This window comes from Nestor notabilis, unplaced genomic scaffold, assembly GCF_000696875.1.
Source record: "Nestor notabilis isolate BGI_N333 unplaced genomic scaffold, ASM69687v1 scaffold4047, whole genome shotgun sequence".
NCBI lineage: Eukaryota > Metazoa > Chordata > Aves > Psittaciformes > Psittacidae > Nestor > Nestor notabilis.
In genome coordinates, this window is record NW_009935906.1 from 20,946 (window position 1) to 34,762 (window position 13,817).

The 13,817-nt window shown below is 37.9% G+C and overlaps 1 protein-coding gene across 1 annotated transcript; it reads right to left on the reverse strand.

The window, feature by feature from the left end:
- Window positions 1-1,499: 1,499 nt before the first annotated feature.
- Window positions 1,500-13,712, reverse strand: IRAK4 (interleukin-1 receptor-associated kinase 4). The gene is made up of 10 exons (XM_010018048.1): window positions 13,552-13,712; window positions 12,276-12,421; window positions 11,770-11,964; window positions 10,781-10,941; window positions 10,043-10,107; window positions 9,620-9,734; window positions 7,796-7,905; window positions 4,374-4,557; window positions 3,519-3,581; window positions 1,500-1,780 (listed from the first exon to the last, which is right to left on the reverse strand). Exons 1-10 carry the CDS (start codon window positions 13,710-13,712, stop codon window positions 1,598-1,600), a joined length of 1,383 nt encoding a protein of 460 aa, XP_010016350.1. The 3' UTR covers window positions 1,500-1,597.
- Between the last annotated feature and the right edge of the window lie 105 nt (window positions 13,713-13,817).

The following is a 13,817-nucleotide window of genomic DNA, read 5'->3' on the forward strand; positions in this document are numbered from 1 at the left end:
ATGTTTTAATAGCAGAAATAATCATCTGCCATGGTAATGCAGAAGTTTTATTTATGTTAGCAGCTTTTTACAATTTATGTTCAAATAAAACTAGAAGCAGTTTGAAAAGGCAGTACAGAAACAGTTAACAGTCAGAGATCTAATGGTATTAATACACCTGTTAGGACTTGCGTGCTTTCTACCAATAGATGGATAGATAGATCGATCGATAGATTGATCGATCTCCTTGAATGCAGTCAGGTTATTTCTCAGTGTTTCCTTTTTCTTTGATAATCATGGAATTTCAAATTTAGCTGTAAGCTAAACCTACCCCTAAGCTGTCAAGAAAAAGTTCATAAGGTGCAGAAAAGGGGTTGTATGAAAGTAACTTCTTTCATTTACAAGTATTTTCATACCTGTTCAGTCTGAAGATTCATACCTGCTTTAGTATCTAGAACCTTCCTAGTTACTTTCATTCCGTTTTTAGCCTGCTTTGATCTTTGGTGTTTCTATTTTAGAAAGCCTTCCATGTTGCTTTTTAAAAAAGTGCATTTTAATATTTAGTTATTAATATACATACATATATATCTTTAAAAGAACTTAACTATTTGATTAAGCAAAATGCAGAATTGGTCTTAACAGAATTATTATTCTGCCCCCTTTAACAAAATAAGCCATCTATATTTATAATCCATATGGAATCTTGCCCTGAAGCATAAAATACACAAAGCATCTAAGAGTCTTCCTATGAAAAATATTAAATGGTTTGTCATCATACAGAGTTCACTGGAAGGAAGCCAGATGTATTTTTGCATTTGCACTGCACAGCAGTTATTTTGCTTGGAAATCCTTGAACACAAAAAAAACAACCTAGGATATGTCTCGCAGCATTTATTTGGCTAAAACTTATCCTGAGAGGACATTCTGGAAAACAATCACATTCACAAACATTATCAGTCCATTCGCACCAATATAAATTCTCAAGTCAAAATGCTAAATAAAGTTTGTTTTAAACATGTCCTACTATTGCTTTTTCTCCCAAAGACAATGTAAGTGCCATTTATATCTATTAAATGCTTTTGTCTTCTGTAGGAAGAGGTGTAGTACACCTGATCGAGGAAGCAGTCTGCAGAAAAAATACTTACCTATTACTGTCATATGCCTTTGCAGCAGACATACTTGATACTTGGAAATCAAAAGAACCAAATAATAGATTCTAATACAGAAATGCACTTAAAAAGCTGTGGAGAATATGTACCAGCACTGCAATTTGTTAATACAAAACCCCTGTTTTCTCATGTTAGGGGCCCAATGGCTAAGGATATGTGAAAGGCTGCTCAGTTAACAACATGGTGACAGGCCAGCAGCCCTCCTTACATACAGACCAGGAAGTTCTGGAAAGCAGAAAAGCTGATAATGTCATACTAAATACTAATAAAATATTTGCTACTGGAGTCTACTCCAGTGCAAAACCATTTGTGTATCGGAAGAAACACTTATGAAATTTTTATCTCTTGTAGATGCTGTTGAACCTGCAAGAGAACAGACAGAAATACAAATAACTGATACTGTAAACACACAGAGGCAGGGACACAGGGACACACAGACTCAAAAGAAGTCATTGATCTGTGGGACTACACACCGTCTTAATGTCTGGCCTTCTGGTTTTTTTCTCATTCAGACACCGATAAGCAACTGAATACATTTTATGAACCGAAGGTGCATCCCAGTCACTCATCTTTTCATCAACATAATCCTCAATAGTTGCTTCCTCATCCTCAATTTCATCTTTGATATTTAACTGCAAGAGAGTTTGTACCAATGAGTGGGCAAGTCTGTAAGCACCCAAGCATTATGTATTCCACACTAACACTTTGAAAGCTTGCTTTTGAGTGTCCTTTCTTTTCTTGACCCCTTTTCTAGACAAAGAATTATGACAGTGGCTCAGCAGCATAATTGTTTATCAATATCTGCAGAAACAGCCTCTGAGACTATAAATGAACTATACATTTTTATTATACTTAATTTCTAACTGAGTTAACACAAAATGGTAAAGCAATTTTCTTGAAGTGTTATCATACAGCTTTAACTTTCTCCCAGTTAAAGGCTCAGTTTCCTAGTACTCTCTTTTAAGAGAAGCAGCACAATCAACAAAAAGTATGCACGTTTACTTATAATAACCCACAAATATGCAAGTTTAAGTGTGAATGACATTTTTGTCAACTTTATAAAGCCTCTTTATAAATGTCCGGATTTAAATCGATTTTTAAATCTGACTCATTTAGTCCAAGCTCTCCTGCTCCAACACACTTGAGACGCGTTTTATCTGTCATCACAAACACTGACTGAGGAATACCTCAGACATGTCAGTATGGTGAATGAACTAAGAAATAAAAGTCAGTGAGTAGAGGCAGTTCTTCTGCCTTCCTTTACGGGTCAGTCTGAAATTGCTAACATACAACTACCCCAAAATCTTCACAGCTAAGGACGCCACATCATCTTTCACTGACCATTCTCTTTATGCTACCAAAAGTACATGGCAAAGATAAACTGTACCAGTCAAATCTTACATTATGCTCCTTTTGAGATCCTATTTCTGAAAAACCCTGCTTCAAAAAAAAAACCCCAAAACCGCAAGGTTCAATTTGATAGGGACTGTTCTCCAAGGTCTTTACAGAGCTCAACTGGATAAGAATTATGACACCCCAGAAGATACAGCTTAGAGGAAAAAAATTCTGTTAGCAGTACAAAGGTATTCCTAAAGCTGTGAAGACAGAGCTCTGCTATCAAACAGTATGGAGCAAAACCAATCCCAACCTCAATGCTATTTCATACTTAGTAAATAAGTAAGTCTTTATGCAATAAATAGTCCAGGAAAACTTCTTGGACTAAGTAGTTCAGAATTTAATCTTAAGCTAAATGAAAGGCTAAATTAAGAACAGCATGGTAAAATATTTAATTAAAGACAGCTCCAAGACATTACTTTCCTCATTAGTAAACTGAATTACTAATTGAATACTAAAAAAGAAAACAAAATTCAACCCACCCCTCAAGCTGTGAAAAAAGCCCTTACATTCCAAACTTCCTAAGGTTTAAAATACAAGGTATTTGCAAATTATCAGTAAAGCTGAAGAAAATGAAAATTGATACAGGAATGGTAAGAAGTACAGAAAACCATAAAGAAACAACTGAGATGGATAGTTTAAAAAGTTCTGGTGAATGAAGAGCTATCAGGATATTTGCATATAACAGGAGTACGCTAATAAAGCATAATGGCATTACAAGAAGCAGCAGTACCAAAATGAAGAGAATTATACTATCAGATCAGGAGATGACCTTGGGAACTGAACAATCATCTGCCAGCCAAGAGATAAAAGTTTCAGCCTCACCTCTAAAACAAATAAACATTGACACAAGAGCTGTTTTCATAACTATGTATTTTGATGACTAACTTGACTGTCTCAGAACCTGCTGGCTATTATTTCACACAAAGAGATTCTAGAGCAGGGGGAGGGGAGGAGAAAGCAAAAAGAACATACCAGTATCTGTGGCTCCCGTTTGTCATCTACTGGAGGAAGACCCGTTATTATTTCTAGTAAGACCTAGGAGAAAAAAAATCAAAAAGAGAAAATGGAAGCACAAAATAACCCTGAGCACATACACCATTTGCAAAAAGGAGCATGACCCCCAGTCTTTCACACAAACGCTCACAGGATCCATGTTTGTCCAAAGATAGCTCTCCACACAACTGACTGTTGTTGCTGTTGTTCCTACCTTTATTTTCATTGACTGTTATTAGCAGTCTTGCAAGTTCTCACCCTACACTGTATCTCTGCAGAGCATGATAGAAGGGTTTCCAAAGTATTCACAGTGTCTGGCCCACATCCCCATGAAACTAAATGCCATGAAGGAAGTGGTCAGTAGCAGTTAGGGTCTTGGATCTATTCATGATGTATTCAGTGTTCTCCCGAATATTAAGCTAATGTCTTTTCTGTACTCAACTTTAAGGCAAATCCCACATGCACAACATACTTTTGGTGCTGAAATATAGTAAACCACACATTTTGGAACATCTTCTCCAGCCATTTTTTTTCTCCAGCCTGTGTTAAATTTTTGTGCCATACTATACAAGAACAAACAATGTTCCACGTTACCTTAAGCTACATTTACATAGAACCTGGAATATTATTTCACTTTGGTCTTTCACATGCAAATGCAACATATTCAGATGATTTTAAACCCATCAAAGTTTAGAAATGCTATTTTAAGAGCACATCTATTGGAGAAAAGAACAGTAATAGATTAGATTATTTAATTTCAGGTATTCTTGATTTTGTACGCCTTTATTATTTACCAAAAAGAAAGGCATGTACTGCTTCCCACATTCTACTTACTACTCCAAAACTGAAGATATCCGATTTAGGTGTTATCTCTCCTCGCAGAGCTTCAGGTGCCATATAGGCTGCTGTTCCAACAATTCTTTCAGTCATGATTGTTCGTGTGAATGTTACAGATGCTCTTGCAAGTCCAAAGTCAGAAATTTTGGGCATATATGTATCAGTTAATAAGATATTTGCACTGGGGGAGAGGGGAGGGGAAAAGAAAAAGAAGAGAATTTTTTGAACCAGTACAGTAATTGGGTTTTATAATAGACTAATAACTCTTTAGAAACTGTTTCTTGAGATCCAAGTTATCCATGTAACAAAAAAATATAAGAATTAATTTTGTTGGAAATTGCTTGATTTCAAAATTAATTGCTCTAAATAAATCAAGAACTGGCTGCCAAGATCCATCCAGATTTTTTCTTGTGCATGCAAAAACAAACACAAAAGGGGAGGGAAAAATAAAACCCATAAGGGAAAAAAACCAAACAGCCCCACAACCCACAAATCCTACAAATATAAGAAGTTCCTTATGAGAGACCAATTATGTTACACCCTTGTTTTGCATCTGAATACTCTTTCTTTAAGAAGGATAATAGAGAATACTTTGCTCTGATCAACTGGTACTGGATCACAGTACAATTCTTAACTGTCTAAATCTCTACTCAGAACTAACAAAAGCAGGGGTTTATACCTATTATCTAGTACTATGTCAGCCATTCCAAATTCATGTGCTAAATGAATACTGCTATTCTTTTCTAGGGAGAGAAACAGAAAACTTACTAATGCTGGAATAATATATGTGTTGTGTTTGTACTTGATCTTCAGCTTTTAGTTTCCTTGAAAAAATCCCTGAAAAATAAGACTCATCTAGCAGACCTTAATGCTTTCATAAAATACTCAGTGGGTTGAACTATAGCATAAATCTTCTACTGTTTTTTTAAACTTGTGCCACTTGGAACCATTTTATAAATCACTTAATGTAACATTTCTGTAATCCTAATTTTCTGACTCCCTTAATGGAACTGTAAGAAAACCACATAGCCAAACACAACATATTAACACTGACTACTAACTTGCATGTCTAACTTCCCCTTCTTGTTCTCCAAACTTCTCAACAAAATTAACACAGCTGTTAGTTACAACAGATCACTTGATGTTAGAACTGATGTAAACAGTGTTAAATAAAAGGCCCCTGCAAAGGGCCAAACACTGGTCAAGGCATCATCCCCCATCTGGTTTCATATTTCAAGGTCAGCATTGAAAAGACGGAAGGACAGGATGACAACTTCATGTATCCGAGCTTCTTATCAACTCGAGTCAAGCCCAAAGAGTGGTTGCCTTTTTGATTCTCCGCAGAGAGCACAACAGAAGCAAGTTTTACTGCAAATCTCAAGCTTCAAGAAAGAAATTAACTATTTCCTGGGCATAACCAAGCCAAAAAACTATGGACAACCCTGAGAACACTCATTCAATCTTGTCCCCTCCAGCCCATAGGGAAGCTGTTCTAGTGCCTATGTGGTTATGAATTGTCTCCACACATCGCAGCAGAATGAAGACTTAGGTTAATCTTAGATGTCTCTTCGTCTACGTTTCACCTGGGAGTGGCAGCACTATTAATACACCAACCAAATTTATTGAACTTCTCACTGCAAGAGGTTGCAAAATGAAATCCAAACAAAACAAACAAAACTAAACAAAACCCAACCCTGTAATATGATCAACTCACAGCAGTTAAAAGGGTAGAGTAGCACAAGGTAAAATAATGCATCCCTTCCAGTCATTACACTTGTCCAGAGGCTTAAGCAGGGAAGAAAGAAGAAAGAAACTGTCAAAGCAGCAAGCACATTCTATGAGGCATCTGAAAAAGAAAAACTTGTTCCTTACAAGCTGGAAGGTCACAAAACCAAAAAGCCTACATTTAGCAAAGTTGCCAGAAGCCAGAAAGCTATTGAAATATTCAGCTCTGACATCTAATCGGTCAGTTGATCCTTCTTAACCCACAGAAGAGTAACCCACCTAGGGCTTTCCTTCAAAGATTTGGACTGTTTTGGTACAACTAACTGTAGCAAGGGAAATAAAAGAAAAAAAGGAAAAAACCACCAAACTCTACAACAAAACCATCACCTCTTCTAAACTCCTATCACTAGAAAAAATTCTGGTGTAACAAACACGTGAACATTATGATTGAAGAGCCCTGAACTTCATAACCTGACTGAAGAAATTTTACTGTCTTTATAATAAATAGCAGTAAATCAAAGGAGACATTCTGAAGAAACTTTCTAGGAAAAAGAGGAAGAAGAAGGTGGGCTTCCTCTGAAAAATTCCCCATTTAAAAAGTCATTATGTTCTGTAATAGCAACTTTTTCATTGGCAGTAGTTGTGAAAGAACAGAACTTGTGTGTTCTCACAGCACTCAGGTAACTATTTGGTAGTAACAGATTGCAATACAAATTAAAGTTTACATTACATTTTACAAATTACATTTACAACCCAAATTGTAATACAAAATTTTCTGTCTGGAAAGCTGCACAGCAGAAAAGGACCTCCTGCTGATGGTTGACAGCCATCTGAACATAAGCCAGCTTGTGCCCAGGCAGCCAAGGTGGCCAACAGCATCCTGGCCTGTATTAGCAATAGCGTAGCCAGTGGGGCCAGGGCAGTGATCATCCCCCTGCACTGGGCACTGGTGAGTCTGCACCTCAAATCCTGTGTTCAGTTCTGGGCCCCTCACTACAAGAAAGACACTAAGGAGCTGGAGCGGGTCCAGAGAAGGGCAGTGAAGCTGGTGAAGGGTCTGGAGCACAAGTCTGATGAGGAACAGCTGAGGGAATGGGGTTGTTGAGTCTGGAGAAAAAGAGGCTCATGGGGGACCTTATCACTCTCTACAACTACCTGAAAGGAGGATGCAATGGAGGGGAGGGGTCAGTCTCTTCTCCCAGGGACCAAGCGCTGGGACAAGAGGAAACGGCCTCAAGTTGCACTAAGGGAGGTTTAGATTCGATAGTAAGAAAAATTTCTTCTCCAAAAGGGTTGTCAATCACTGGAACAGGCTGCCCCAAGAAGTGCCTGAGTCACCATCCCTGGAGATACTTAAAAGACCTGTGGATGTGGTGCTTAGTGACATGGTGTAGTGGTGGACTTGGCAGCACTAGGTTAACAGTTGGGCTTGATCTTAAAGGTCTTTTGCAACCTAAACAATTCCATGATTCTAATAGCTTCATAATTCCCTTTTAGAAGTCTGTACTGGTCATGTCCTTGTGGCACAGACAAGATTACAGCGATGGATGTCACTTGCAGAAAAGACTGCGCCCTTGACTGAAGCAATGCTTCTTGCAGTTTGTTCTCTTTAAAATGATTTTAACAGGGGGAAGAAGGAAAATAAAAAATAAAAAAGGGGGAAAACACAGCCACAGATAATCAGCAGCTTTTACCTTTTAATATCTCTGTGAATATGATTATTTTCATGCAAAAAGTTGATGCCATTTGCTGTGCCTTGAACAATTTTACATCTTGTATTCCAAGAAATTGGTGGAGTATCATCCTTCAATAAGAAGGGAGAAAGGGAAGTAGAAAGGTGAAAATATAATACATATACACTTACATAAACCAATCTAAAACATAAGAAACCCCCACAATCGAAAATCCACTTCTTGCTATGCTTTGAAGTTTTCAAGTAAATTGCTAAAAACTAATACCATACATTTCTTCATTCACTTGGGCAGAAATACATGCATTTGTCACATTCAGTTCTCTCCCCTGCATTTTGCCTTAGACTAATTAACCCGTTGCAAAGCGTTTTTGATAATAGTCAACTCTAACCCTACAAGGCCAGCTGCACTGCAAAGAACTCTGTATCTACCACATCTTCCACTTTGTACCAGAACCAATATTGGAGCCTTTAACTCAAAGTAAATAATGCAAAGCCATCGACAGTTTTTACTAACTGTGAGGAGTCAAACTTCCAGTCATTTTAGATTCACCAAGAGTTTAGTTCAATTCATGTAACTAACTAAACCTTGGGAGTGAGGACACCAGCATTTCGAAATAACCTCCTAATCTTGTCAGTGGCCAAGGGTAGAGCATTAGAGTACCTCACCATTCTATCGCCTTCCTTGCCAGCTCCTTAAAGTCCAGACAAGAAAAAGATGACATATGCAAGAGGCCATGCCTCAAACACATTAAGTCACAAAATGAAGTTATCAGCACAAACACACCTTCAGTATGCACATTCCTCACATATTCAATTTATCAGAAGATTCTTTCTTATTCATAGGTTCTGATTTAGAATCTTTGTAATATATATAGTAAGTTTGTCTCTTCCTTATAAAGGTCTCAGTTATTTCTACTTAGCTTTCAATTACCACCAGTCTTTTAATCTCACTTGATGCTAACAGCCGAAGTTACATGAATGAACATTTTCTAGACATCCTTGTTAAGCACTGCTCTACTAAATGCTTGAGCCTGTACAACAGGAAGATCAGTGCAAAAAAAAAGCAACATAACATTTTTTAGGTCTGCGAGTATATGGGGCTTGAAGCAGCACCAATTTAAAATGTTCACCAGATCACAACCTCAGAAGCTGTATTTGCTTCGTATAAAACAGTTATTTTAAGTCCTTCAACAAACTATTGTGGACACTCATTTATTACATTAAGTCTAGCTCACTATTGGTATCACTTCATACACAGAGCTGCCTCACCAAAAACAAAGCAACTTATTATTTATGAAAGGCCAAGGCTAGAAGATACATCATTAGATTAAATTAGAAGCAAGCACTGCATTTACACAAAATGCTAATTTAAAAAAAAATGTACTTCCCATTTATTTAGGCGCTCCAGAAAGATATGCAGATTGTGAACGCTGTGTTACAACCGCTATCACAAGGGCAATGAACAAAGGGCAATTGCACAATGCAGAATCTCAAGAACTAGCAGAGACCACGCTGATGTCAGAGCTATATTGTAGCACTCTCTGCTCTGTTTCACAGAGGCACAGCAAGTCCAAGCTCCTGTGCCACTTCAGGTACTGGTGCATGTCATCATATTATCAGCCCGCTTTGACTTGAATGTGTCTAAAGCATTTGTATAAAACATTATTGGAAGAATACTTGTCATCGTATTTCTCTTCCAGAACACATAAGTAAGTAGTGAGACATCATTTGGTCATTACGGTTCAGTGCTGTTTCAAAGCCATTTCATAGATATCTGTACTTCAGCAAAATACAAGAACTGGAAGCTCAAAACCATTTTACTTACCAGACATGCAAGTCTGTCAAGCAAGGAACCATTGGGCATGTATTCATACACCAGACATGGCTGAGCACCATCACTTGAGAAACCAAGTAATTCTACCAGATTTTCATGCTGACACCTACAGCAAAAAAATTCTATTCATGTATGCTCTGAAAGACTCCCAACATTTGAGGAAAACAAAAAGCAAAGGGAACTCAAACCCCTATTACTTGTTCCAGCACTACTGCACATAGCTAGGTTTCTGCAGTGGTGTCACTTAAAATGAACAAAATACAGTCATGCTGTATATGTAACATTCTCACTTAACATGAAAATCGTTAAGTTATGCTAGAAAGACAAAAATAAGGGATCCCACTAGCTAATGCGTTAACTGTCAATTCAGATTCCAACAAAAGGCTATATAATATCGTGTAAGACTGTACTCACTTTGCCATCAATTTTATTTCTTGATCAAATTGCTGTTTCAAGTCCTGAACACTAACATCAACCATCTACAAAAGGAAGTATCCGATGTTAATATTGCCGGCCATATTAAACCACGCAGTTGTTCATTTAAAAAAACCCCAGAATTGTAAGCTTTCTTTAGATTAATTACATGTAACAACTACTTAACTGTTTACAGTATTTTTTTACTCAGCTCATAGTATCAGACCATGATTTTTAATTCCTTGGAACACAGTATTATTGGACAAATGGATTCAATTTCAGCACACTCACAAACTTGCCCACTTTATTTCACTGCAGTTACCCACTAATAGCACTTACTCATTACAGAATTAATTATTCACACAAACCACTAGTTATAAAGACTAAAATTCTGTGGCAGCAACTATTTAGTTTGTGAATCGCTTATCTGATCCTGAAGGGGAAACCTCCTTAGCAGTCCTGCCCTTCTGCCACTGCCTGTGTGCACGGGAGGGAGGGGAACAGTGGAGTGCTCTGCTCTTCCAGACAGCTTGTCTGAGCCGCTGAAAGGAGAGCTACAGAAAAGGCAAGACTTCATCTCTGGTGACTGTGCTGACTCACACCATTCATGGGACTACAGGATAAAGTTTAACTTGGTGATGCTTTTTGAAGTATACCATTCCACACTTTCCACAGATAAACAAGTCTATACTATAAAGCACATAGTCATTAAAAGGAAAAAAGCCCAGGACAACTCACAGCAACGAGTTTCTTGACGGCCACATTTCTGCCGTTGATGTAGCCTTTGAACACAATGCCAAAGCCACCTTCTCCCAGTTTATTACCTCCAGCTGATTCTGGTCGTGCATCAAAATTATTTGTAACATTTTCCAAGTCACGAAATGAAAAATTATGGAAGCCTGAAAGACACATTTAACATCTAGCACACAGCTATGTTTCTCATTTAAGGAACAAATATATTGAATAGATTTTCTGCTTCAGTTCTATTAAACCACAAACTTGCTACCACATAAATCCTGACATAGAGGAGCCCTACTTCCAGCTTTGTGACGAAGATACCAGAAAAAACCCCCACCCTATAAATATATATATATATGAGATAAATATGCGTAAATAGATACGTATAATTTTCTTCACAACTAGCACTGAAGCAGCCTTCCGGTAATATTTTTTGTTACTATTCATAATACAGGTAATGTGCAGCAGATCAGAATAAAAAGAGAGCCACACTGCGTCAGATGTAAAAATATATCTAGACCACACCATGCTTCTGGCAGCAGCCCCAAAGCAGACCTTTAGGAAAGAGTAGACCAACATGTACTTTCCTAGAATGCTTTCTTTAGTCATCTTTTCTTCAACATTCTTAGTCATGTCTGACATATAAAATCCAGCTTCAAAATGCAAGATGCTAAATAGTCTATAAAATCAGTATTTAAAAAGGACAACAGGATTATATGTAGCACAAAATAAACTGTGATTTAGTTAACAGTCAAGTTTTCATCGCAGTAGCTGCCTTATCAGCAAGGTGCATCTCACATTCGGACATCTTATTACCCAAGCTAAATTCACAGCAACACAGAACAAAAGCAAAAGCAAGATGCTCTTTCCTGTAAGATGCAGGATGATAGGAACATAGTCATTAATACACAGTTAGGATTTATTTTACGTGGGGTTAAGAACAGATCAGCAAAAAGACTGTACTTAATTCTAACAAACTAAGTGCCTACCTGTGTTACTGGACTGTGGGCTGCTGTTTTCTTGACTGAAAAAAGGAGCTGAATATTGCTTTTCAGTACTCTGAGCTAAAAGAGGCTGTATAGAAGCCACTTCTTTTTCCTGTACAGGCAGTTGTTTCTCATGTATAGGCAACGTTTCCTGTGAAGAAAGAGGTAATGTAACTTCTTGTGCCATCCTTACAGCTTCTGAAAATGGAATTTAGAAAACAGGTTAACTACATTAGGAATCAGATAAACCAAGTAACATTACGGCCAGCATTTACTAAGATTTCCTAAGAACATCATTCAGAAGGTTGTATTCTGCCACCATGTGTAAACTGCAGGATTCTTATTTAAACTTGTAACTCTTATTCAAACTGTTATTACAAATAATGGAAAATATATCCAACATTTGGTTATTTTGACCTAATCCTTTCTGATTTTCAGGTTACTGTGAAGCTCTTTAGTGTCTTAGAAAACTGAGAACACAGTGCAAACTGTACAAGAGTAACAGTTACCTGGAAGCAAAAGGCTGGCTGGTGCTAGGAACTGATTCCTAATCAGCAGGTCCACAAGATCAGAAACTGTACAGTTTGTTGTTCCCCAGTCATAAAGCAATTCACACGTGGGGCTCTTTCCCATTTGGACAAATGCTTCAAATCTCCTTAAAAGATAAGTTAAGACCAACATTTAAAAAAAAAATAAATAAAAAAAAGTGACCTTGAGAACCAAGAAGAAGGAAAGAGATTAAAGGTAAATGACAACAACAACAAAAACCCACGAGCAAACCCCCCAAAATTCTGAATGTACTGAATTGTACTGTACAACTATTTGCAGATCTTCTGAAAATGCACCTGAAAATAATTTAAAAATTCAAACTCAAGTGGAAAAAATATGCAAAATTTGGGAAAAGCTAAATGAAAAATATGCATTCATGGCTTCAACATGTTGTCCAGGACCCATAACGTATTGGCACATGGGACTAACAGAGAAAAGAATGTCAGACACAGGGCAAGTCAAAGCCCAATCAAATGGAATAAAATTAAGTGGTTTTCCCACCCATTTGACATTCACACTTCATTTTGAACATTCTGGGATGTAGATTATGCAGAAATTGAGATCCAGTATTCTGACTGATTTATTATTATAGAAAGACAAATGAAGACTTATTGCTAACATCTCTAGAAAGGATGTGTCCTGGTTTCGGCTGTGTGATACTTGGTTGCCAGCTGGGGTTAAACCTCCACAGACTGGAAACTCAAGATAACAGGTAGGGCATTCAAAAATCTCATAACCTTTGAGACAGCTTAAGGATTCAACAAACCCTTCAAGCTGTTCATAAACTACTGCTGACATGACTTCTCAATTAAACTTGTTACTTTTAGGCCTGGGTTCCCCACATTTGCTGGACATTCTCTTGAGAACAGCAAATGAGGAGTTACAGTTGTCTCCTGTGCTGCTCTGGTGTGAAGAGGCACAGTGAAGTCAATGGTTTTCAGTCTGTAGGGTACAGAAAGCTGCACAGCTAATGTTGTATTGCTAAAAATGCTTATGCCTGTGGCTCTAATTAATTCTTATTTCCTAACTCAATTTTCTTTGGCTATAGCTTGTCTGAAAACTGAACTACAGAACGATCAGGAGTAATTACCTCGAGTTCCCTAAGGAAGTGTTACTGTAAGGTTTAAGTACCTACTGGCACACAAACTACAACAAGTTACAGTAATGGGATGGACAGTGGTATTTAAGTTAAACAGTTAATAAACGAGATTATGTTACATGACATCCATGTAGGACCTTATGTGCATTTGGTTGTATCTGCTTTCACCGGTCGGGTTGGTTATATCTACTGCTAACTTCTTCCACCCCTCCTGCGGGTCGATGAAGTCTGCCAGCTGCCTCATCAGCCCGTAGCTGATGCACCGGACGTACGTTGACATAGTCACCGGCGTGCTCATCTTCAGCTCCTACGGAACACGAGCGACGCCGATACCGAACAGCTTCGCCGGGGCTGCGGGAAGGCGGGCACGCCTCAGACCCGACACCGCGGCGACTCATACACC